The sequence below is a fragment of the Octodon degus genome, unplaced genomic scaffold (genome assembly GCF_000260255.1).
Source record: "Octodon degus isolate 3935 unplaced genomic scaffold, OctDeg1.0 scaffold00050, whole genome shotgun sequence".
Lineage (NCBI taxonomy): Eukaryota > Metazoa > Chordata > Mammalia > Rodentia > Octodontidae > Octodon > Octodon degus.
In genome coordinates this window covers 6,493,087-6,518,766 of record NW_004524626.1, presented here as the reverse complement: position 1 = coordinate 6,518,766, position 25,680 = coordinate 6,493,087, and the positions used below count along the sequence as shown (strand labels likewise).

The window sequence follows — 25,680 nt, the reverse complement described above, 5'->3', positions numbered from 1 at the left end:
GTCATGTGGCCCTTGATCACCTGAGGCACCGGGAAGCCACAGCAAGATTTAGAGCAGGAGAGAAGTCCAGAACCGCTAGGGCTGCAGTTGGTAGAGAAGGGAGTGAGGACTGGTGTAGGAGACAAGCAGACAGGGGTGGGGGTGTGCGCACCCCAGGGGCTGAAGCAGTCAGTGTAGGGACGTCACATATATGGTCAGGTTAGCTGAGAAGAATGAGAAGCTGGCAGTGGTGGCACACTCCTGTCATCCTGATACTTGGGGAGGCTGAGGCAGGAAGACGGCCATTTCTATCTCTCCTGGGCACCTTAGCAGGATCTTCTCTCAAAATTAAAATAAAACATAAAAAGGGCTGGGGGTGTAGATCAGTGCAAAGGCTCAGTACAAAGGTGCAAACCCTACCAAAAAAAAAAAAAAAAAGGGGGCCGGGGAGATGGCTCAGTGGAATAAGTGCTTCCCTGGCAAGCGCAAAGGACTGAGTTCAAACCCCGGTTCCCCCAAAAAAAAAAAAAAAAAAAAAAAGCTGCAAACCCTAGTATGGCCAGAGAAGAAAAAGAGGGGGACAGATGGGCGGCACCGTGGGTTGTGACTTCTGCCACAAGGCATAGAATGGAGATGGTCCTGAGTTGGTGGTGAGTCTGAATGCCAAACAGCTCAGCCTCTTTCCCATGTGCTGCCACCACACCATCCCCATTTTCCAGACAAGCACACAGAGGCCCAGGGATGTCACAAAGGGACAGCAGTGGATGTGATCTAGGCAGCTGCCTCTGGACAGCTGAGGATTAATCCCCAAGTGTTATGTAACACCATGCATGGGGAGGGGCTGGCAGGGCTCCTCGTGGCAGGAATTAGGCCTCGGGATTTTCCAGAGCCCAGATTTCAGAACCCAGCCAACCCACCCCACTGGGATCGGGAGATATATTTTTTAAAATTGATTGATTGATTGATTGATTGATTAATTAAGCATGTGTTTGGTACAGAGTCTCACTACACAGCTCAGACTCATGGTGATCCTCCTGTTTACAGCCTCCCCAGCACTGGGATCAAAGGCATGCATCACCACGCCCAGTCTTGGTGGCCAGCTCACCTGCCCCAGGCTGGGCCAGCATGACATGTTGTACCCGGGATCTGGTCCTTGGGCTTGCCTAGGCAGGTGCTTGACCACTGAGCTCTCACCCCAGCCCAGGAGAGACCTTCTGTGCAGGCACACATCCACTTGGTGTATCAGATGGGGGCATCAGGGTGTGGGGGACCCTGGGCACAGTGCATTTGTGGTGATCCTCCTGCCTCAGCCTGCCCCAGATACATAGAGGTCAAGGCCAGCCTGGACTGCATACAAGACCCTATCTAAAAAAAAAAAAAAAAAAAAAAAAAAAAAAAAAAACCTCCTTTGTGGGGCTCTGGTCTCGGTCCCAGCTTGTTGGAGAATTCTGGGGTTGCTTAGGCATTAGCTGGCTATGCCAGGGAGCCCCCTTGCAGAGCTAATGAACAGGTGTAGAGGTAGGAGGCAGGCAGAGAACTCCAAGGCACATGGCCTGAGCCACCACATCACAAGTACTCTGAAATCCTCAGGGGTACATCCATTAAGAAAATCAGAAAAAAAGAAAAAGAAAAAAGAAAATCAGGTGGCGCAGGCCCGTCTGCCCAGCATTAAGAAATTTACCAATTTAGCAAAACCTGCCTCAAGATAAAAAATAAGCCAGCTGTGGTGGCCTATACCTGTGACCCCAGCATTTGAGAGGCTGAGGCAGGAGGATTGCTGCGAATTTGAGGCCAGCCTAGGCTACAAAGTGAGTTCAAGATCAGCCTGAACTGCGTAGTGAAGCCTTCCTCAAGCAAACACAAAAAATAAAAAAATAAGAGGTATCACTGGGGCTGTGTGCGATGGAACACACCTGTCACCCCAGCACTCAGGGAGAGGGAGCCTGAAGCAAGAGGATCACATGTTTGAGCCCAGCCCGGGCAATGTAGTATCTTACAGAGAGTCTCAAAAAGGGCTGGATGTGGAGCTCAGCATGAAGGCCTTGGATGTTCCCATCACAGAGAGAGAGAGAGAGAGAGAGAGAGAGAGAGAGAGAGAGAGAGAGAGAGAGAGGAGACTTATCCAATTTGGGGCTCAGGGAAGGCGTGGGGGTCACCGTGAGGTAGTCAGGCCGTTTCCAGGCAGCAGCTGGGCTGTAAGTTTGAGCTATTCTTAGCCCCAAGTATGGATGGGTAGAACCAGGCTCAGGGTCCCTGTGAGCACCTAGTCACTGGGCAGGACCATTAGTGAACAAGCCCTTCCGGGACTCTGGCTGGGCGGACCCAGAAGTCCTGTCCCTGCCATATGGTTTCCTTAGCTCCTTCCCAGGCAGCCCCAGGGAGCGGTGCCAGGCCTGGCCCTGGAGCTGGGCAGGTGGCCGAGGCCAGAAGCATTGAGGGGAAACAGAAAGGAGCATTCCTGGCCCACAGCCCTGCTACCGACTGTCAGCTGACGCCACACACGACCAGCTCTCCTATGCCCTGGCTGCTTGCTGGGCTTCTCTGGCTGCGGTTGCAAGAGGCAGCAGGGGATGGTTCCCTAGTGTACCTCCCTGCAGGCCTCTCCCAGGCATCAAGGGCTGGGGGAGCTGCTTCCATGTCCAGGGGGGCTAAATGTCACAGGACAGCTCTCAGGGAAGAATCACATGATGGGGGTGTGGGGTAAATTTTACCTCCCTTCAAGGAAATGAGAAAGTGGGGCTTGGAGCTGGACATGGGATCCAGGAGAAGTTTTCTCACAGATGGGCCGCCCGGGATTCCAGAAGTGATGCACAGGCGGCCTGCACCTCCAAAGGAATGGGGGTCTCACCCTGGAGACCAGGAAGGAAAACAAGACATTCAACTGCACTCTCTCTTTCTCTCTCCCTCCCTCCCTCCCTCCGTTCCTCCTTCTTTTCTTTTCTTTTCTTTTCTTCTCTTAGTACTCAAAATTGAACTCAGGACCTTCACACTGAACTCCAGTCCCAGCTCTTTTGATTTTTTATTTTGAGACAAGGTCTTACTGAGACATGAAGTTTCCCAGGTTCAAACTTTCAATCCTCCTGCCTCAGCTTCCCTAGTAGCTGGAATAAGAGGTGTAGGCCACCACCCCCTCTCAACTTCATTTCTGGAAATCCACACTTAAGAATAAAATAGACTTTGTGATGAAATGAACAGAGACATTTACGGTGGCACAATTTACAACAGACAAAAACGTAAGTAGCCAGAAGTGGTGGAGCATGCCTGTAATCCCAGAATTTGGAAGGCTGAGGCAAGAAGATCATTGCAAGTTCGAGACCAGCCTGGGCTACAAAGTGAGTTCAAGGCCACCCTGAACTGCATAGTGACACCCTATCTCAAAAAAGACACACACACACAAAAAAAAGTATAAGCAGCTCAGGCATCCATGAGTAGATGAACACAGCGAGGTCATCCACACACCGGAAGTCAGTCAGGAGGCTATGACACCGCAGCGTAGAGGGACCTTGAGGGTGCTGTGCTCAGTGAAAGATGCCAAACACAGGAAACACCCAGAATATGCAAATCCAGACAGGATGTAGAGTCGGGTGCTAGGGTTGGGAGGGGACAGATGGCAGCGATGGAGACTGATGGGCTTCCTGCTGTGGCGGTGGGATGCTCTGGAAGGGGACAGTGGCGGAGGCTACGTGCCCACATGAATGTGCTTAATACTGCTGAGCTGTGCATTAAAATGGCTAAGATAGCGCATTTTATGTTACATATTTTTCACCACAGTAAAAGGTAAAGAGCATTGTATTTCCCTTCCTCCCCAAGCTCACTCAGAGGCTCTTGTCTCTGTCTCTCTCTCCCTCTGTCTTTCTCTGTGTGTGTGTCTCTCTCTGAGACAAGGTATCACTATGTAGTGTAGCCCAAGCTAGCTTCAGTCTAACAGCAATCCTCCTGCCTCAGCCTCCTGGGTACTAAGATCACAGATGTGCACCATTATGCTTGACCACTAAGACCCTCATTTTACAGAAGGATAAACTGAGGCAAATACATGCACTGGGTCCATGGTTGCTGTTTGTGAAGAAGGGTCAGGGTAGGTCTGAAGTGGGGGCTGTCGGTCCCTACCATTCCCACTGCTACCCTGGACCTCCATGTGAACCCTGGTTCCCCCAAGCACCTCCCTTCCCCCGCTGACCTGAGATGACTTCCCGGACTCAGCACCTTTCTGGGAAGGGAAGCAGTGCCTGGAAGCTTCGCTCAAAATACCTGCTGCAGGTGGAGGCAGCTGCTGAGCCAGCGGGCACCAGGTCCCCAGAGGCCCGGAGGCTCACAGGGCTGGCATGGGGTCTCCACCCGCCTCCTTCCACAAGACACCAGGATGGTGGCATCAGCAACAACTCCCGGGTCCACTCTGTTCTCCTGGCCTTTAGTGAGCACTCGTGATGTCCCATGGGCCAGGACTCGTGAGCCTCAGCCACCACCGTCATCCTCAGGGAGCAGAACCTAGAAGCAGAGGCGCCAGTGGGCCAGGCTGCAGGAGGAGCCCCAGCACAGGGGCGGAGGGACACCTGGATCTTATGGCCGGGTCCTCTGAGCTCCTGTAGCCCCAGGATCAAAGCTGCCCATTGTGGCTCTGACCTCCTAGGGCTGGCTCCTTTGCAGGCTTCTTCTTTCGTCCTCGGACACACCTCCCCACTCTTTTTCCATCTTTCTGGCCAAGTCATTCCGTTCCTCCTGGAAATCTCCTGTTCCCTACTGGCCTGGTGGCACGTGCCTGTCATATCAGTCCTCTGGGAGGTCAAGGCAGGAAGACTGCAAATTACAAGCCCAGCCTGAGCAACTCAGCAACTTAACCTGATAGTGTCTCTTTTTTTTTTTTTTTTTTTTTTTTTTACAAAAGGCTGGGATATAGCTCAGTACAAAGGCCCTGGATTCAATTTCCAAGTTGGGGGTGGGTGGGGGCATTCCATCTTGTTCCCTTTCTGATGTCCAAACTCCTCTTTCTTATTTACTTTTTCATTATTTTATTTATCTTTTATTCATTCATTATTTATTTACCTATTTATTTGGTACAGAGTCTCACTGCGTGGCTCAGACTCATAGTGACCCTCCTGTCTCAGCCTCTGCAGCTCTGGAATTACAGGTATGCACCACGCCCAGGTTTTTTGTTTTTTTTTTTTTAATTTTATTCATTTGTGTGTGTGTGTGTGTGTGTGTGTGTGTGGCCAGCTCAGTCCACCAGGGGGCGGGGCTGGCTGGCATGTGGTGCTGGGGATCGAACCGCGGTCCCTGTGCTTGTTCTAAGTAGGTGCTTTAGATCACTGAGCCATCTCACCAGCCCCAACCACGCCCATTTTTGGTGGTCCGTAGGACATGTGGAACCAGGGATCCAACCCAGGTCCTTGTGCTTGCAGTCAGGAGCTTAGACCGCTGAGCTATCTCCCCAACCCAAACTCCTCCTTCTTCATTTCCTCTGGTCAACCTTATCTAGGCAGGTCATGAATACAGCACCTACTACAGAGATGTGGGCACTAAGAATCAGTTTGAAGAACAAGGTAGGAGCAGGTGACTATTCAGCTCCTTGAGGCCCAAGCCCATCCTGAGATCCTGAGACAATCCTGCAGCCACATACCGGGGGTGGGGGTGGGGCAGAATGTGGCCCTTGTAGCCTGCAAGCCCCTTCCTCTCCCACCCTGACTGTGCCAGCCTACGCCAAGCTGCTTCTACCCCATGACCTTGGCACACTGTGCCCCTCTTCCCAAGCCCTCCTTGCACCTGAGTGCTTGCCTGCTGCTCCCTGGTTGCTTTTGAGGAGTTGAGCAGGGAAGGACCACTTTACTCCAGAGGCTACTCACGATTTCCTAGCTCTGGCCTGGGTCTGTTTATGTCCCATAAAATTCCGTTTGATTTTTTTTTTTTTTTCGGTTTTCTGTCCTACCAGCAATGGAGGGGCTCATCCACAGGTCTCTCTTTGTCACTATTGTGTGTCCAGCAGTCAAGCCTGAGTGCCCAGGTCCCTGCTGACAGATTAGGCCACCCTCAGGGCCTGGCACCCTTGGGTATGCAGCCTCTGCATGTGCAGCCCCAGCGGGGTCCTTCTCCTGCATCCTCTTTCCACTTGGACCAGTTGGTCAGGAACAACCGATCTACTCTAGCAGCATCCGGGGGCTGTGTGGACGCCGGAACTGGCTGGATTTCTGCAAGAACAATGCATCCGTCATCTGTGTGGGTCTTTTTACTAATTACAACAGAAGGGACTCAGGATCATACTGGGCCCTGAGTGAGGGGGAAAGGACATTGGGTTAAAAAAAAAAAAAAAAAAAAAAGGCTGATGAAATCCAAATAAAATGTGGACCGAATAGTAACAAATAGCAACAATAATTGCTACTTGTACTAATATTGTAGCATAGGGGATGGAACCCAGGACCTTTGCGCTGACCGACCCCCCAGCCCTTTTCAAATGTTATTTTGTGACAAGGTCTCACAGGGTGCCCAGGCTGGCCTCAGATCTGTGGTCCCCCTGCCTCAGCCTCCCAAGTAGCTGGGCGTATATAGGCTGCATCTCTATGCTAGACTGCTTAATTTTTTTTAAGACAGGGTGTTGGGGGTCGGGGAGATGGCTCAGCGGAATAAGCTCTTCTTGGCAAGTGCAAGGGCCTGAGTTCAAACCCGGTTCCGAAAAAAAAAAAACAGGGTGTTATTATGTAGTCCAAGCTGGCCTTGAACTCACAGTGATCCTCCTGCCTCAGCCTCCATACTGCTGGGATGATAGGCGTGCACCACTGTGCCTGGTGAACTATTTAAATTTTTGTGGAGCCACCCATTGTTTTCCACAGTGTCACCATCCTTTTTAGCTCATATACAGTACTAGCAGCAATGAATCTTCAAAGTCATGCTTTATTACCCAAAACTCCTTTCACAATCAACCTGATTTGATAATCAAGTCTTACTGTTTGTGTCTGTTGCTCATTTGAGAAAGAAGAAGTACAAACTGTCCCAGGATAGGGACTGATGAAAGGGACATGGCTCGTATTAGAAAGGGGCCTTTTGATTAATAGTAATAGAAGCTCAAGGCCCTATTAGTAGCTCAGCTGCACAGTGCCTGCCTGGCAAGTTCAAGTACCAAAACAAATGAACAAACATTCCAGGCCCTTAAAGTTGCTAAACTTAAAAAAAAAATTTAAAATTAAAATTAAAAATTCAAGGATTCTTTTTTAGGGCAGGCTTTCATTGTTCCCCCTCGGTCACATGCTTGTCTCTCAGCTGGTTTTTGATCCTCTTGCCTTAGCCTCTCAGAGGGCTAGACAACTCCAGCCACAGCAAAAAAAACTTGTCCTCAAATAGTCCAGTGGAAATCCCAGGGCAGGCTTTCATTGGTCCACCTCATGCTTATCTCCCCACCTAGTAACTGTGGTTGGGAGAGAGTTTCTGACTGGCTCCCCAGGGGTCACTTGATGCATACTGGAAGGGGCAGGCCACTCCCGCTGAACACCAGGGACCTGCCTGCAGGCTGGTAGGGTTCAACCTAGCAAGCAGACAGGGCAGTATTGGAGGGCAGAGGTGGGCGGAGTGGGAGGGGCCAGCCCTACAAGGAATTCTGGACAGTCAGTGTAGGAGGATCTAGACCTTTGGTTTCATGGGATGGTCCTGGATGTATTGGGTCACCATTCCTGGACTGCCCATGCTGTAAAATGGGGACCTGGTAGCCAAACCCAAAGGATTATGGGAGACAGTGGTGAGTTGTAGGGGCAAATGCCACTGAGAGGCCACAGAGAGGCCACAGATCTTCTGGGGGCATTTGAACTTTTTTTTTTTTTTTTTGTATTTCAGTACAGGGTCTCACTACACAGAATGGACTCATAATGATCCTCCTGTTTTCAGCCTCCTGAGCGCTGGGATTACAGGCATTCGCCACCATGCCCAGTCTCATTTGAACATTTTTAATTAATTATTTTTCTGTGGTACTGAGTTTGAAACCCAGGGCCTTCCTTCTGAGCTACATCCCAGCTCTTTTTTTTTTTTTTAGACCTTCGCTCTTTATTCGTAACCATAAACTTAACTCTGTGATCCAGCTACATTCGGACAGGGGCAAAGAAAACATGGAACCCAAAGAGCTGAGGGAAGAGCTTTGAGCAGGTGGGGCGCAGGGTGCTCTCCTGAGCTCCCAGAAGGCTCTGGTCTTGTGGTGGCAATTCACACAAGTCACACGCGTCGGCAGTGGTGACCCTCGTGCTGACCTTGCTGTTCCTAGACCCGAGGCGCTCCCCCGCCTCCACCAAAGACCACTTCATGGCCGTGCAGCCACTGGGTCCGGGTAGCAAAGATAAAACACCGGGGACCGTCTGTGTCAGGCCCAGCGTTTGCCGGGGACGAGATGCCAGAACCTGTATGCTTCAGCATGAAGTTCTCGTCATCGAATTTCTGCCCCCAGATAGACATGTGGTTTGGCAAATCACCACCCTGACACATAAATCCTGGAATAATTCTGTGAAAGCAAGAACCCTTATAACCAAATCCTTTCTTTCCGGTGCTCAGAGCCGAAAAGTTTTCTGCGGCCTTTGGAACTTCGTCTGCGCAGAGCTTGAAGGCGATGCGGTGCAAGGGCTCACCATATTTCAAGAACAAGGTGGGGTTGATCATGGTTGGTAGCAAATGACTAAAGGGGAGGGGATAATGGCATCTGCAAAGCTCCCCAGCTCTTTTTATTTCTTTATTTTTATTTTGAGGCAAGGTCCACTTAGTTGCCTGAATAGGAATCAAACCTGCAGCCGCCCTGCCTCAGCCTCCCACATTGCTGGAATTATAGGCATGTGTCACCATTACCAACTAAATTTGATTTACAGCTAACCACAGCTTAATTGGTCCAGGGGTGTAACTTAGTGGGGAGCACTTGCCTAAGGTGCACCAGGCTCTAGGTTCATCCACAACACTACAGAAACACAACACAAAAAGAAACAAAAAAGAAAAAAAAATATTTATTTATTTATTTATTTAGTCAGTCAGTCCAGGGTCTTGTTACACAGCTCAGACTCCTAGTGATCCTCCTGTCTCAGCCTCCCTAGTGCTGGGATCACAGGAACCAGGCATGTGCCACCATGCCTGGTTTCAGCGGCCGGCTCAGCGCGGGGCTGGCAAGGCATGCAGTACCAGGGATCGAAGCCAGGTCCTTGAGCTTGCCAGGCAGGCACTGAGATCACTGCACTATCTCCCCGGCCCTCAGATATTTATTAGTTGGTCATTTGTTCTGGAGTCAGCGTCTTGCCGTGTTGCCTAGGCTGGCCCTGTGGACAAATTCTGAAGGGCACAGCACTGTGATGTCAACTATGACACAATATTTGTTTTGTTTGCTGTATTAGGGCTGGGACCCAGGGCCTTACACAGTCTAGACAAGTTCTCACTACTCAACCCACCTCCAAATCTATTTATTTATTTATTTATTTATTTATTTATTTATTTATTTATTTTTTCAGAACCGGGGATTGAACTCAGGCCCTTGCACTTGCCAGGCAAGCACTTACTCTACCGAGCTATCTCTCCGGCCCTCTTTATTTTTTTATTTTGGGAGAGAGTCCCACTAAGTTGCAATCATCCTGCAATTTGGCAGTTCTCCTGCCTCAGCATCCCAAGCAGCTGGGATGACAGATGTGCACCACTGCACCAGGCTGGTCCACTAGGTACCATGCTCTTTTTAATTTGTTTTGTCTTGCTTTTTGATTGGTTGATTTTTTGTTTTGTTTTGAATTTTTTATTTATTTAGTACAGGGTCTTGCTGTGCAGCTTGGACTCATAGTGATTTTCCTGTCTCAGCCTCCCCAGAGCTGTGATTACAGGCATGCACCACCACGCCTGGTTTCTGTAGCCAGCAGGGTGCACCCAAGGTTCTGGGAGTTGGCATGGCATGTGGTACTAGGGATCCAATCTGGGTCCTTGCGCTTGCCAGGCAGATGGTTAGACCACTGAGCTACCTTCCCAGCCCTGGTTGATTTTTTGAGACAGGGTCTTGCTCTGCAGTTCAGGTTGATCTTAAACTCAGTATGCAGCCCATGCTGGCCTTGAACTCACTGTTGGTCCTCCTGCCTCAGCCTCCTGAGTGCTGGGATGATAGACACTGGTCACCAGACCGGCCTAGGCAAGTCGTTCTTAAGCGCCAAGGCCGTTAGACACAGAGGCACCATAGCTGGCTGAGTCACACTGCTGGGTCACCCATCCTCCACTGGATCCTGACCAGCTGGGGTGGGGTGGGGCTCAGGGTGACGGGCCCTGGCTGAGCCCTGGGCTGGGGTGCAGACAAGGGTAGGGCGGAACCCCAGCAGCCACCCCTCCGCTGGCATCAGGTGTGTGAGGCTGGCCTTCAGCTTCTTCCCCTCCTGGGCAGTGGGGATCATGCATCCAGCTGGGGGAACCAGGGCTGAGAAGCAGAGCGAGTAGGGAGGAGGGTGCAGCCCCACACTCACCCGCATGCCGGCCCCATAGCACTAGTTCCCCCCCCCAACAGATGGCTGCGCTTGCAGTCTGTGTTCACTGCAGGCCCAGTCATGGCTGTATCCTCTTTCTGCTTGCCCCAGAGCCCGCCGAATGCATCGCCTGTGCTCCGGCTGCAGTGCCTGCTGCATCCACTCCCTGCAGACTGCAGCGCCTGCTCTATACAGTGCTGTACTAAGGACGGTACTTGTCCTTAGTTGTTCTGGCTGGAGGGGGTAGTGAGTCACAAGGCAACTGACACCAACAAGTTCTAGCTTGCACAATGAATACCACACAATGGGTATCGGACAAAATGTTCTCATCAAAATGTGTCCAGAACCAAATTGAGCTGAGTTTCAAAGTTGTTGAGTGTCCAGGTATGACTGTATGTATCCCCAGACACAATGCCAGCTGCACACACTACACTGCAATGCACAGCACCTGCTGGATGGCTTCCCTTTGGGACAAGCACCTATTGTGTTGCCCACCTTACAAATGCACAGGACCTACTCTATGCTCACCTTACAGTGTACAGCGCCTGCTGTATGCACATCTGCAAAGTACAGCACCTGATGTGTACACACCTACAATGTATACTGCTTGCTGTATGCCTTCTCTTTGAGTCACAGCACCTACTGTGTGCACACCTTACAAGGTACAAGTTTATTATCTGCATAGATTACAATAGATAGCACCTACTGTGTGCACATCTGGCAATACAAAGTACCAGCTGTGCACACAGCAACAGTGCACATTTCTGCTATATGCAGTGGCCTAGACCTGCAGAAAGGGGTGCATCTGGGGGAGATATGGCTGCTCACTTGACAAAGCCCAAGCCTCATTATTCCTAATGCCTCCCAGACCCCAGCCTGTATACAGTTGGTGCCCAATAAGGGGTTTCTGTCCTTGCTGTTCCCATTTCCTCTCCTCATCCCTGTCCTACCCCATCAGCACCTGGTGGTGGCATTCACTACAGCCCAGGCAGAAGACACTCCCTGCTGGCTTAAGCCCCTCCCCATCCCACCTGGTCTCATCCTGCATCTCCCCCCGCCCCAGGCCCTCCCCACAGCCTCTGACTCCAGCATCCCAGGTTCTGCATGTGCAGTTTCTGAGTTAGGCCACCCAGCCTTGCGACCTTTGTGACAGTCACCTCCACAGTGAGAGCCTCCCTCACCTCTGCCCTGAGCAGGAAGTGGGGTGATAGTGGGGTGATACACTCCAGGGTCACGCTGCTCTGAGAGGCTTCCTACTTGCAGGTGAACAGAGAGTGGTCAGCCACCTCAGGGGGCCCCTTTCCTGAGCCCAGGCTGGGTAGGTCCTCCCTGTCTACCCTCTCTGTTTGTTTTCTCCCCTCTATTTCAGACTGAACCCCAGGCCTTTCTGCCAAGCTCTATCTCCCCCTTTTCTTGTTTGAGATAAGGCGCTGCTGAATCACTGAATTGCCCGGGCTGGCTTGAATTTGGGATTGTCCTGCTTCCTTTCTCAGAGCTGTGGGATGCCAAGTGTGTGCCGCCAAGCAGGGCTCATGGTGTCTTCTTGAAGCAGAGGGCAGGCGGGCGGAGCCTAGGAGGCTAAAGGGCACTGCACTCACCTCCCCCTCAGTGCCACTCCTAGGGTCGCCCAAGGGCCGCAGCAGCCAGAAGCAGTGGGCCCACCCTGCGCCAACCTAGTCCCTGAGTGGGCTGGGGCCAGGCTCAGACTTGGGCTTGGACGGGGTGGGGTGGGGTGGTCAGAGGCTGGTTGTCGCATGTTTCCGGTCACTAGGAGTCTGCAAAACGGCGAAGAGCAGCTGGAAGTTTTGCAGCAGGGATCCCTGCGGGCTCCATTACGCAGATGGGGAAACTGAGGTCGGAGAAGATGGGGGCCGTGAGGTGAGGACTCTCAGGACCTGGTCTGGCGGGCAGGCGGCGGGGCAGGGCGGGTGGAGGCGGGGTGGGGCGCGTCCCAGTGACAGCAGCGCCCGGGAATGCGGCTGGGAGGGTCTCTCCTCTCCCCCCACCCCACCCCGCGCGCCCGCCAGCCCGGGGCGCAGCCGCTCCCCAGTGCTCGGGGCCCCGGTAGGGGGTTGCGCAGACGGAGGCGGGAAGCCCTGAAATCCTGGGGAGTCCAGACGTACGGGGGTGTCTTTACCATCCAGGACAGCCCAGCGGGCAGCGGGAGTGGGACGACCGGGGACGAGGACCCCAGTGGAAGCGCCATCCCGACTTCAACTTCGGGGACGCGCCGACCTGGGGCGTGGCGACCTGAGTCGCGCACATTCCCGGGCCCTGAGCGCTGCGCTCGGAATAGCAGCCTGGGGTGGCGGGTGCTGGCGCCCAGTTCCAAGGTCACCAGCACCCACAGACTGGGACGCCGCGTGGGGGCGCACGGGGGCCACTACCCTCCACAGCGCGCCCTGCGTTCCTCTGCTTCCGCTAGTCTGGGACACCCGGAGCAGGGAGCCTACCCGTAGCGCAGACGGTAAGTCCTATCCATGCACCTGCCCCTGTGGTGACACGGGGTCCACCCCTAGGGTAGGAGTGAGCTCCATGTTCCCACTTCCTCCGGGGGAAACTGAGGCCTGAGGATGACTGGCCCTGAGATAGCTATGCCAGTCACAGGGTGCCTTGTTCCTTTGGGGAGTATATTTTCTTTTTGCCGTGCTAGGATTGAATCCTGGACCTTCACAGTGAGCCACATCCCTGCTCTTTAAAAAAAAATATATATATATATATATATTTTTTCCCCGCCCCCTACAGGGTTTCACTAAGTCTGTAAATTACCAGGCTGGCTGGAACGAGGGATCCTCCTGCCTCAGCCTTTCAGAGTGCTAGGATGACAGGCATGGCCACCCCCTCCAGCTTGGGGAAGCTGGGTGTTCAGAGCAGTGGGGAGGGGATGTAGTTCCCCATTTTCCATCACCCAGACCCCTAGCCTGGCGTCCCTTTGGGGTTCTGTCTGAAGTTCAAGTGCCTCTCCTCCCTCCAGTTCAAAATTTGGTTGTCTTCCTGCTTCCTGGGGCTCTGAGGGGCGGAGGTGTAAACTGTGGTCACAGATGGAAAGTCCAGGCCTATTCCTTGGACTCACTGTGAGGGCCCCACGTTCTCTCTCTGAAGCCACCCCTGACCCCGGGGTGCACAGAGGTCAGAATGTTAGAGTCAGATGGGCTAAGAGCTGGGGAAACTGAGGCTCAGAAGAGCTGTGCATCTAGGTGGGCTCTGGCCTGCTCCCCACTTTGTGCTCAGGCCTGGAAAATTGCCAGGGGATTGTGTCTGTCCTCCCTGCTGGTTAGGCAGCTGGTTGCCTGGTCACCCTCTGTGCCACAGGCAATGACTGCAGGGACAGTGTGTGTGGCAAGTGACATCTTCCCTCTCCTGACAGATGGAGAAACTCAGGCCCCCAATTAGCCCCCCCTCCCTTCTCCCCAGCAGACAGACGCCCTGGCTGTGCGCCACACCCCTGCGGATGAGGCCAGGAGGCGCCAGCTGGACCCGAGCCAGATCACCCCTCCCTGCTGTGCCCTGATTGGGGATTCCCTGCTGCCAGGAGGGTCTGGGGACCAAGAAGCTGGGGCAAAGCTGCAAGGGGCCCCATCAGGGAGCCAGCTCCTGACCCAGTCCCCATGGCCATACCACCTGCAGGGTCTCATAGAATCATGGACTGATCCCAGCTGCACAGATGGGGAAACTGAGGCCTGGGGAAGCAGAGTGGCCAGCCTCTGGCCACACAGGAAGTTAGAAGCAATGAGGACCTGGAAAACGGTGAGGGGTCCTTGACCCTTGGAGCCCTGAATAATCCTTCTATCATCAGACATTGATTAAGCACCTACTATGGGCACCATATTCTTTTTTTTATATATATATAATTTTTTTAACATTTATTTATTTATTGTGTGTGTGTGTGGCCAGCTCAGCCCTCCAGGGGGCGGGGCTGGCTGGCATGTGGTGCTGGGGGATTGAACCGTGGTCCCTGTGCTTTGCCAAACTTGTTCCATGTAGGTGCTTTAGACCACTGAGCCATCTCGCCAGCCCCTGGGCACCATATTCTAATGCATAACCAATAGCAATAACAATGATGTGGGTGTGGGTGGGGAATGTGTGTGTACACACAGGTGTTGTGACCTGGGGTACTGAAGCCAGGACCTTCACACAAAACCACACTCCCAATCTTTTTCTTTCTTTCTCTTTTTATGTTTTTCTTTCTTTTCATTTCCCCCCCCCCCAAGTCACTAAATTGCCTAGGCTAGACTCAAACACAGGATCCTCCTGGCTTAGCCTCCTAGAGTGCTGGGATTACAGACCTGCACCTCCAGGCCTGGTTCAGATGAAGTTTTTTACCTGGGAGATAGCTCAGCAGGCTTAAGTGCCTGCCTGGCAAGCACAGGGTCCTGAGTTCAGTCCTTGGTACAAAATAATAATAATAATAATAATAATAATAATAATAATAATTTAAAAATACAGATGAAGTTTTGAATGCTCTGTTATCTATGCCTCTTCTGATCCAACCAACCCCCAGAATTTCCTGTAAGAGGAGTCCTAGGATTACTTCTTTCTTATTTTTTTCCAGAGAGAAGAAGGGCTTAGACAGGTTTGGTTAGTTACTTGCCAAAATCACACAGCCAGCTAGGGCAGAGATGGGGTTCAGCCCCTGTCCTGCGGGTGCCAGCTGCGTGGGCCTCCTCTGCTACCCCAGACCCCGCCCCCTGCAGAATCTCCTCTTCTTGCTATGGACCCTTCTGAGCTGCAGCGTGGGGGGCAGTGTTCAGGTAAGGGGGCCAGAGGGAATGGACGCGGCCGGCGGTGCGGAGTCACCAGCTCCCCTCCAGGCCGACCCGCCTCTCTCTCCCCAAGTAGGGTCCTGGAGAGTGGACTCCGTGGGGGTCCTGGACCCGCTGCTCCAGCTCTTGCGGACGGGGCGTCTCAGTGCGCAGCCGCCGTTGCATCCAGTGAGGAAGTGGTTGGTAGAGCGGGTGGGGGGGTCGGTGGGCGGGACCAGAGTTACAGCCCCGCCCCCACTGGCCACGCCCAGTCCTGACCACGCCCCCTAGCCCGCCCACATAGGCTATGCCCTTTAATCCCAGGGATACAGTTGGAATGCGGGTGGGGCTGTGGGGGCGGAGGGTGGACCGGGCAGTGCTGGGATGGGGTCCCTGGGGGTTCCGACCACACTCAAGCTGCTCGGTTCCCGTCAGGTTTCCAGGAGAAGAGCCATGCTCGGGAGACAGCCACGAGTACCGCCTCTGCCAGCTGCCCGTAAGCCCCGCCCCTTCCCTGAGTTGGCGGGTAGGCCCTCCTGCCTGTGGCACCAAGCATGCCCACCACACTGCCACTGGTTTGCTGGGCTTGGGGGAGGGGGGTCACCCACCTATCTCTGCCCTCAGGACTGCTCACCAGGGGCTCTGCCCTTCCGAGACCTTCAGTGTGCCCTCTATAATGGCCGCCCTGTCCTGGGAACCCAGGAAACCTACCAATGGGTACCCTTCCATGGAGGTGAGTAGTGGGCCTGCAGTGATCCAGAATGAACAACCCATTTCTGGCAGGGAGAAGAGAAAGACTTGGAGTAGGGGCACAGAGTAGGGGCATTAACCCCAGGGCTTTGAAGGATATGTAGGAGTTGTTGAAGTGTCACATTAAACAGTGGCATGGAGCCAGGGAGATGGCTCAGCAGAATAAGTGCTTCCTGGCAAACCCAAGGGCCTGAGTTCAATCCCGGGTTCAAAAAAAAAAAAAAAAAAAAAAAAGCAGTGGCAAAAGGAAGCAGGGTCCATTCTACATAGGATCAAACCCCAGGCTGAGGATTACTGTCTAGAGGGCCATGGTGCTCAAACTTATGCCAGGAACAGGAAATGTTGCTGCATGGAGCTGAAAATAGCGAGTTATATAACTGTGTGCCCCGGGCAGTGCGCCTCCAGATTTTAGGAAGACAGGCAGCCTCAGTCCCCACAGCACCGTGAAGGCATGCAGATAAGAGCCTGGAGTGGCAAAAAAGAGAAAAGAAAAACTCTTCAGCCTTGCAGTTTCACTCCTTTGCTTTTTCTCTCCCTGCGGTAACTCACAGAGGCCCCTCAGGACCAGTTCGGCTCTGTTCCACATGTGGTCTGCCAGCCAGACTGTGCAGAGAGCCAGGGGTCCAGGACAGGGCTCAGTGCTTTCCGCCTGTGGGCGTGATCCGATGGCAAAGCACAAGGGGAAAGTGAGGCCCACGGGACTCCATACTGGACACTTTTTTTGGGGGGGTGGAGAACCAGGGATTGAACTCGGGCCCTTGTGCTTGCCAGGAAAGCACTTACTCTACTGAGCCATCTCCCCAACCCCTCATACTGGACACTTTTTTCGAGGGGGGAGACATGATCTCGCTATTAGTTCAGTCTAGCCTTGAACTCACAATGTGGCCCAGGCTGGACTTGAACTCCCGGTAATCCTCCTGCCTCAGCCTCCCAAGTGCCACAGGTGTGCACCATCATGCCTGGCTCCTACTGAACACTTTTTTTAAAAAATTTATTTATTTATTTATGTGTGTGTGTGTGTGTGTGTGTGTGGCCAGCTCAGCCCACCAGGGGGCGGGGCTGGCTGGCATTTGGTGCTGGGGGATTGAACTGTGGTCCGTGTTTTGCTTAGCTTGTTCTAGGTAGGTGCTTTTAGACCACTGAGCCATCTCACCAGCCCAACTGAACACTTTTTTAATTGAGCCCCTGCTGCGCACAGGCACCAGAACTGAGTGAGTTCAGTCTGGTGCTGCAAGCCGGGGCACTCGATCACATCTAGGAAATCGTGGGTGCTTAAAGCCAGCGCTCTGGGAGGCTGAGGCAGGAGGACTGCAAGTTTAGTTTAAGCCCAGCTTGGCCAACGTAGTGACCGAGTGAGGTACTGTCTCAAAGACAAATGAAAAAAAGCTGGGAACTGCGCTCAGAGCCAAGGTCCTGAGTTTCATCCTCAGTACTGTGGGGAGGAAGAAAAAATAGTGACTTCAGTGAGTGTGTAGAATGAATGCGAGAAGGAAGAGGTATGGAAGTTCATAAGAAGAATCAGTTTTGATGACAGGCGTTGGCTCAAAGCCAGAGTTCCATCTGCTCCAGGGAATGGCTACCCCTTACAGCTTAAGTGGGCTGAGCTCTGACAGAGCCTACACTGCTCCCTCTGCCTGTGTGTAGCGCCCAATCAGTGTGACCTCAACTGCCTGGCCGAGGGGCAAGCCTTCTACCACAGCTTTGGCCGCGTCCTGGATGGCACACCCTGCAGCCCCGGAGCCCAGGGCCTCTGTGTGGCTGGCCGCTGCCTGGTGAGATTTGCCCAGCCCCCCCTAGCCGCACCCTACCCCTGCCCCCAGCCAAGGCCCAGCATAGCCTCTACGCCCCTCCTTTCAGCCACTCCTCCTTCCCGGGTTCCACCTCTCCCTAAACTCCAACCCACCTTCCTCCCTCCGGGACCCATCCCATCTTTCTCTAGGTTTCACTCCTCCCTAGGCTTCAGTCCCAATCCCTCCAGGGGCGACTCTTAACTATCAAGCCCCATCCCTAGGTCCTCATCACTTATTTCAGCCTCCTTCTTTCTCATCCAGACTCCGCCTCAAGGCCCCAGTCCCGCCAGACTCCACCCAGCCTCCTTCCTCCGGGGCCCGCCCCATTCATCAGGCCCCGCCCACCTGCAGGAGGCCCCGCCCCCAATGGGCCATACCACCAGGCTCCACCTCCAGCGTCCTTTTCCAGTTGTTCCCTTTAACTCTCGTCCCCATCCCTAGGTCCTTACTGATATGACCTGTACCGTCAGGCTTCCAGCTTCCACTCCAGACACCCTCTGAGCTGCATCCCAGCCTCCTCCCTCCAGGGCCCAGTCTTTTACTCAGACCCGCCTCCAGGCCCCGCCTCTGTCAAGCTCCACGCTCTCTAGGCTCGGGTCTCTCTCTAGCTCCCTTTTGCTTCCAGGCCCCGCCCATTCAGGACCCACTCCCAAGTTCCACCCCGCTCCAGACTCTTGCCTTCAGGCTCCACCCATTTGCCAGTCCCCGCCCCTCCCCAAACTGTGATTTCGTGAGTGTTCACTACTCCTGCAGAGCGCCGGCTGTGATGGGGTGCTGGGTTCCGGCGCCCTCGAAGACCGGTGTGGACGCTGCGGAGGTGCCAATGACACATGTCTCTTCGTGCAGCGCGTGTTCCGTGACGCTGGTGACCGCCCTCCCCGTCCTCCCTACACGTACATCTGGAGCGGGGTCTTTAACTAGCCTCGGACCCTGAAGCGAAGTCCTGTGCTGATTGGGCAATCTGCGGCCCATCCCCTCTGGCCCTTCATTCTGATTGGTCACTAGCAGATTGTCTCCCCCCCCACAGATGGGGTTTTTTTCAGATGGGGTTTTAACGCTTTCCCTGCCGCACGTTAGCGATCCATGTAACTCCAAACATTCCCGTGCGTTTTTCTGAGTTACCAGTACACTAATTCCCTTCCCGCAACATTTTAATCCTCAAATCACCACTCACACACACCTGCCGCCAACCCTACACCTTACCCTCCCACTCAGGTGCCTTCTCCGGGTACTGGAACGTTACTCTGATTCCCATGGGCGCCAGACACATTCGCGTGGTGCAGCGGAGCCGGAACCACCTGGGTAACAGAGGGTTGGGGGGTGCCTGCTGGTGGTGGCCTCTCCTTCATAACTGGGGAGACTGAGGCAGGGGAGGGTACCCGGCGCCAGGAGGGCAGTGGGCAGGTTCCAGGGATCCCGACTGGACCTTCCTTTGCAGCGCTAATGGGCAGTGATGGGCGCTACATTTTCAATGGGCATTGGGCAGTGAGCCCCCCGGGCACCTATGAGGCTGCGGGCACCCAGGTGGTTTACACTCGCGCTGCGGGGCCGGAGGAGACGCTGCACGCGGCCGGGCCCACCACGCAAGACCTAGTCCTGCAAGTATGCACGAGCCTCTGAAGGGGAGACGACGGGGAGACAGGGACGGAGGGTCTGAGTGGGGAGCTGGGTCGGTGGGTAGGGCGCAGCTCCCGGAACCCTTCTTCTAGGTCCTCCTGCTGGAGCCCAACCCCGGCGTGCAGTTTGAGTTCTGGCTTCCTCGAGAGCGCTACGGCCTTTTCCAGGCGCAGGCGCAGGTGCTGGGCTGGGCGCTACGGCAGCCGCAGCCCCGTGAGGTGGAGCCTCAACCCCCTCAGCTCCTTGAACCAAGCCCCATGACCCGTGATCCAACCCGGGCCCCAGGTGAGGTGCACACGCCTGGGTGGGGCGGGCAGGGGCGAGAGCTGTGCCCCTCACAACACTGCCCCCTCACAGACCCCTGCCCACCCTGCCCTGACACACGTGGTCGCGCACACCGCCTGCTACATTACTGCGGAAGCGACTTCGGTGAGAACCCATTCCTAGGGCCATTTGGAGAGGCGGTAAGAAGGGACCCCCTAATGTAGCTCAGGCTGGTCTTGAACTCACTTTGTAGCCCCAACTGGCCTCAAACTGGCAGGGATCCTCCTGCAGCAGCCTCCCAAGTGCTGAGATGACAGGTGCACACCCTCCCTCCCTACTCCCAGCTTTCTGAGTTCCCACCTCTTCTGGCAATGGCTGGTGTGATGGGTACAGCATGAGGTCCCCAGCAACCTCAGCACACACCTCACCTCCAGTGTTCCAGGCCCGCGTGCTGGGCAGCCACCGCCAGGCCCATGAGACCCGCTATGAGGTGCGAATCCTGCTCATTTATAAGAACCGCTCACCACTGCGGATGCGCGAGTATGTATGGGCGCCTGGCCGCTGCCCCTGCCCACCGCTGGCTCCACATCGGGAGTACTTGCTGGCTGTCCGACGCCTCGTCAGCCCAGACGGCACCCAGGACCGGCTATTGCTGCCCCACGCTGGCTATGCCCGGCCCTGGAGCCCTGCAGAAGACAGCCGGGCACGTCTGGCCTCCAGGCGCTGCCCTGTCTGAATGCCTGGGGGTGGCCTTCAACACACACTGCAAGATACACCTGCCCAGGCTCAAACTTAGCATATTTCTCCTCTCACCCTGGTGTCCAGGAAGCTCAGAAGCATCTTCCATTTCCGACTATGTGATTCCATGTCCCAGGTGGACACCTCTGCATACAGTTGGATTCACTGTCGTGAGCAGGCAGGCACTGCAGAGGGTACACTGAGACTGAGAAGACTCCGACTCTTACTTCCCCTCTCACCTTGGATGCCAGAAAGCTCATAGCTATTCTACACTCAGAATTTCTGTGTCTTCTTTCATTCATTTTGCATCACGGTCCCATGGTTAGAAATATAGACAAGCATGTCCCAGAGGGAAACGTGCCTGACAAGGTGACATAATGTATTTCCCCCTTTCCCCTGGATACCACAAAGTTCTGTGCTTAACTACCTGACACTGCGTTAATCCTGTTTTCTCTTTGCTACTCACAATGCAGCCAAGTGTATTTAGAGATACCAACAGGAATATCCCTTTGAAGGCATATGTAACCAGGCACTATCGATTACTGATTTCCCCCCTTGATTTGGTGACTCGAAAGTTCAAACCTTATCCTGGCTGGGTTTCTCCCAGTCAACAGATTGCTCCCATCACTGTGTTTATTCCTATTTAATTAATCTTTACAAGCACTTGAAAAGCCAGGTGTAGTGGTGCATGCTTATAATCCGAGCACTCAGGAAGCTGAGGCAGGAAGATCGCCACAAATTCAAGGCCAGCCTGGGCTACATAGTGAGGCCCTATCTCAAAAAACCAAGTCAGGGCTGGTGAGATGGCTCAGTGGTCTAAAGCACCTACTTAGAACAAGCTTAGCAAAGCACAGGGACCACGGTTCAATCCTCCAGCACCACATGCCAGCCAGCCCCGCCCCCTGGTGGACTGAGCTGGCCACACACACACACACACACACACACACACATACACACACACATACAAATAAATAAAAATTAAAAAAAAAAACCAAGTCAAACCAAAACCAAACCAAACAAGAGCACCCCAATCACATACTCAGCCACACTTGGGGACAACCTGGTAGATTCAGCCACAGCCATGCTACCGAAGCCCATATACCTTCACACAGGACCCCACCCTTTCCTAGCAGCTCCCACCCTGTGTGAGGCGAGGACAGGAAACACAGCAGGTGGCTGTGGGGCGTCAAGGACTAGCCCAGGGAGTCCTCATCTGTAGAGTGCCACAGGGCCTCCCCTCTGTCTCCTCAACCCTGTTGGAGTGGTCGTGCTGTCATTTGAGACAGTGATTAGTGGCAATCCCAAGGCACCTGGGATCAGCAGATCACCTGAGTGCCCTGGGTTCCTCTACAAGGTTCATTGTGGCCGCTGACCCCGGCTGCCTCCTCCTAAAATCAACCAGCAGGAGTGAAGGGCTAAGGGAAACGGTCACTGGACTGGCCTCTGCTCCTCTGTGGGTCTGTTTCACTAGCTGCGGGTGAGTACGCCCCTCAGCCACACTTCCCTAGCCTCTTCCACCCTCGTGCAAACCTTGACCTAGCGTTTATTGAGCACCTACACACAGTAGTTCCCGAGATAACCCAGGCAAGCCTGGCCTGGGAGAACAATGGTTCCCTCCTTCCTTTATGTAAGAATACTCGGTGAGGGCTGGTGAGATGGCTCAGTGGTCTAAAGCACCTACTTAGAGCAAGCTTTGCAGAGCACAGGGACCGCGGTTCAATCCCCAGCACCACATGCCAGCCGGCCCCACCCCCTGGTGGGCTGAGCTGGCCACACACACACACACACACACACACACATAAATAAATAAAATTAAAAAAAAAAAAAAAAAAAAAAAAAAAAAAAAAAAAGAATCCTCGGTGACCCAACCCAGCTGGCCGCAAGGGGACAACTCAGGACCCCCACACTCCTAGAAAGTTGAAGCAGGGTTTTGGGGGAATGAGCAGTGATTGTACGCCCCCTGGCGGTGAAATAATTTGATGAACCAGTGTAGCTGGCTCGGCCCTTCCCCTGTAGGCAGCCCTGCCCTGCAAATGCCATCCTTAGACCAGGCTGAGGTCACCGTCCCTCGTCAGGCCTCCCTGAACTATCATTGCTCTCCCTCCCTTTCGGGTACCCAAGGCTGTGCCCTCCCCTCTGTTCCAGGTGCAGGAAATGCGACACCATGCCAGGAAACCCCACATGACACTTGGAAGGTCACACACTGGGTCCACTCTGACTTAGACCCCGCATGGTGGCCTGCTTCCTTGCCACAGAACGGGGTGCATGAACCACAACGCAGCCGTCCCCATACCAGCAGTGCAGGGACAGATGTCTCAGGCCACACAGACAGGGACTGCTCAACTTCACTTCCAAACTGCACAGCCTCCTCTGCCACTCACGTAACATTGGCTGGTGATGGAGCCCAGGGCCACCCACATGCAAGGCAAAAACCCCCACAATCCTCTTTTAGTGTTTGTTTTCAGACAGGTTTGCCCTAAGTCACCACCATGTTGCCCAGGTTGGGCTCAAACTTGTGATCCTTCTGCCTCAGCTCCCCAAGCAGCTGAAATGACAGGCATGTGCCAACATGCTCAATCAGAGAGTATTTTATATTAGCAGTATTGCAGAATTCCAGTTGCTCATTACAATGGCAAACATATAAGATTTAAAAATTTGTATTATTATTGTTGTTTTTCACAGCAAGCACAAACCCTGTTACCTGCATGGGGCTGATCCTAATCCCTAACCTCTTGTCTCTTGGATGCAGCAGGGTCTATCCAAGCTCCAGGTGCCTGGCCCAGGGATGCCCCACTCCCCAGCAGCTACCTCATGGCTGAGGGTTCCCAGCAGGGCAGGCGGGCCACTCACTCAGAGTGGAAATGTCTTCAACCCAGGGCTCTGGAAAGCTGAGACAGGAGCATCTCCAGTTGGAGCCCAACTCAGCAACTTAGTGAGACCCTGCCTCAAAACCAACCAAACAAACAAAAAACCCACTAAAAACTTCTGGGGTTGTAGCTCATTGGGAAGGCCCTGGATTCAATTCCCAGTCCCCCACCAAAAAGAAAAAAGAATCACTTTTCAGAAACATAGATACCACCCAAAAATTTTCTGATATCCTTGTTTTTGACTGTTGTGGCTTGCTGAATCAAAACGACTGAATTTGAAACAAGCTCAATGTCATTTCCTTCAAGGATTTGCTCATCTTTCTGGGCTTGAGATACTGAGCAAGCAACACTTGCCCTCATACGAACATGGCGAATGTATTTTTCACCCAAGAAATTCTGGATTTCGACAAGAGACCCATTCTCCTGAATAACGATGTTGATGGGGAAGTGAGCACACACAGACCTCATCTTGTAACGGAAGCCCAGCGTGACCCCCTTGATCATGTTCTGCACATGGCTACAGATCGTGCAGATAGTCGCCAACTCCTTTCTGTTTCCCTGCCATTTGTCAACCTGGAGCCTCTTCTTTTTCTTCCCAAGGAAACTGAGTTCCACATTAATGTGGTTGAAATCTCTCTGGAGGGTTCCTCTGAGGCCCTTCACAATAACTGTGTGTCCTTTCAGAGTGATGTCGCCATTTTCTGGAATGTCGACTGTCTGATTGCTAAGAATGGTCTTCATTCTTGTGGGAGATGTGGCAAAAAGAGCTGACCTCAAACTTATGATCCTCCTGCCTCAGCCTCCCGAGCAACTGGAATCACAGGTGGATGCCACTTTCAGGGCAAAGGTAAGGGGTGCAGAACAAGCCTGCTCCCCATCCTCTCCAAGGGGCCATGGTGGAAATCTCATTCTTCAGACCTGCCTGGCAAGGAAGCAACAGCTGGAGACCAGGGACATAGGGCAGGGCTTATTAATGATTACCCACAAGTCATTAATGCCCTCTGATAAAATCTACTTCCTGGGTAAAAGACAAAGTCCTCCCCATGTACTCAAATCTCTGCGGGTCCACCCCAAGGACTCCAGCCTCCCTCTCTGTCCCACTCCCTCTGCTGCAGCACAGGACCCTCCTCGGTGCTCTCTCAATTCTTCAGATTCCGTGCTGTCCCCGGGCCTTTGAACTTTCAGTCCCGGACTCTGCAGACCCAGACCCCAACTCCCAGCAGGCTCCCTTGTCCCCTGCACATTCCTCAGTGCTATTTCTCTACCCTGACCTGTAATAGATTGATCATCTCAATGTGCACCTCCCCAGCTGGGTGCTGTGGCCAGGCCTGTAACCCCAGCTGCTCAGGAGGAGGCTGAAGCAGGAGGAGCTCAAGTTGGAGTACAGCCTGGGTAACTTAGCAAGACCCTGTCTCAGAATAAAAATATATTTTAAAAGGACTGGCATGGCTCAGGGGTGGTGACACATGCCTATAATCCCAGCACTTGGGAAGCTGAGGCAGGAGGAGCACTGCAAGTTTAAAGCCAGCCTGCATAGTGGGTTCAAGGGCAGCAGCCTGAACCATGTAGTGAGACCCTATCTCCAAAGATAAGACAAAACAACCCCCAAAAAATAAAATCAAGGGGCTGGATTTGGCATGTGCAATGGCCCTGGGTTCAATTCCCAGTAACACACACACACAGAGCCGCCCCCCCCCAACCTGGACATAGAGTGATCTCTGCTTTTTATATTTATTGATTGATTGACTGATTAATTGATTTTTATGTATTTAGTACAGGGTTTACATGGCCTCAGACTCATAGTGATCCTCTTGTTTCAGCCTCCCCAGCTCTGGAATTACATGCCCGGTTTCAGGGCCGGTATGTGAACCCAGGTCTTTGTGCTTGCCAGGCAGACGCTTAGACCGCTGAGCTATCTCCCCAGCCTATACTGTTAGATTAGTTGTTTTGTGCTTAAGAGTTGGTGTGTCTACATCCATATAAATAGGCTTCTCACCTTTTTTGTTCTTTGCCAGTTTTTGTAATCAGCATCGTATGCCTCAAACATCACATAACCAAAACAAAATGGTAGTGTGCAGCCGACCCCACCAGTGACTGCTGATAGCGTCACAATTTCCACAAGTGCTGAAGAGACTGGCCGGCCTCCAGGGGTTTCCCATTGCCTGTTCTATTCGGACCCAGATGCCAGACCCCACATGTCACGGGGCGTGGTCTAAGTTAAGCTCCGCCCACCAGGACCACGCCCCACGACCTCTGCAGGATAAATAGAACCTCGGTTCCCTCCTCAGGCAGAAGCCTTGGGGTTAAACTGGGCATGGTGGTGCGTGCCTGCAATCCCAGCATTCAGGAGGCAAAAGGATCACTGTGAGTTGTAGCCCAGCCTGGCTACAAAGTGAGCTCAAGGCCAGCCTGAGCTGCATTGTGAGACCCTGTCTCAGACTGAAGAAGAGGAAGAGGAAAAGGTAGAGGAGGAGGAGGAGGAGGAGGAGGAGGAGGA

The 25,680-nt window shown here is 53.4% G+C and overlaps 3 protein-coding genes and 1 pseudogene across 9 annotated transcripts in view; 1 reads left to right on the top strand and 3 right to left on the bottom strand.

Moving 5' to 3' along the window:
* Positions 1-8,208: 8,208 nt before the first annotated feature.
* On the bottom strand, positions 8,209-8,601 carry LOC101582581 (annotated as a pseudogene).
* Positions 8,602-12,187: 3,586 nt separating this feature from the next.
* Positions 12,188-21,041, top strand: Adamtsl5 (ADAMTS like 5). 6 transcript variants are annotated; one of them, XM_023717038.1, is made up of 14 exons: positions 12,188-12,269; positions 12,560-12,882; positions 13,837-14,162; positions 14,968-15,166; positions 15,255-15,346; positions 15,593-15,653; positions 15,782-15,890; positions 17,552-17,679; positions 18,451-18,562; positions 18,913-18,999; positions 19,136-19,299; positions 19,407-19,599; positions 19,672-19,743; positions 20,013-21,041. In XM_023717038.1, the coding sequence occupies exons 4-14, from the start codon at positions 15,035-15,037 to the stop codon at positions 20,312-20,314; spliced, it is 1,452 nt and encodes a 483-aa protein (XP_023572806.1). In that variant the 5' UTR covers positions 12,188-12,269; positions 12,560-12,882; positions 13,837-14,162; positions 14,968-15,034; the 3' UTR covers positions 20,315-21,041. The 6 variants fall into 6 exon arrangements, with proteins under 6 accessions (XP_023572806.1, XP_023572805.1, XP_023572807.1 ...); XM_023717037.1 differs by having other exon boundaries at positions 12,203-12,293; XM_023717039.1 differs by lacking the exon at positions 12,188-12,269 and having other exon boundaries at positions 12,462-12,882; positions 14,043-14,162.
* Positions 21,042-22,845: 1,804 nt separating this feature from the next.
* LOC105742405 (60S ribosomal protein L9-like) lies at positions 22,846-23,944 on the bottom strand. The gene is made up of 2 exons (XM_012515064.2): positions 23,380-23,944; positions 22,846-22,861 (listed from the first exon to the last, which is right to left on the bottom strand). The coding sequence occupies exons 1-2, from the start codon at positions 23,922-23,924 to the stop codon at positions 22,846-22,848; spliced, it is 561 nt and encodes a 186-aa protein (XP_012370518.1). The 5' UTR covers positions 23,925-23,944.
* A 14-nt stretch (positions 23,945-23,958) lies between these two features.
* Positions 23,959-25,680, bottom strand: part of Reep6 (receptor accessory protein 6) — an 8,090-nt gene continuing 6,368 nt past the window's right edge. The window contains exon 5 of one of the 2 annotated variants that reach the window (XM_023717091.1): positions 23,959-24,123. In XM_023717091.1, the coding sequence (XP_023572859.1) occupies positions 24,089-24,123 (35 nt within the window). In that variant the 3' untranslated portion in view covers positions 23,959-24,088. The remainder of the gene's footprint in view (positions 24,124-25,680) is intronic. The other variant, XM_023717093.1, reaches the window with a different exon arrangement.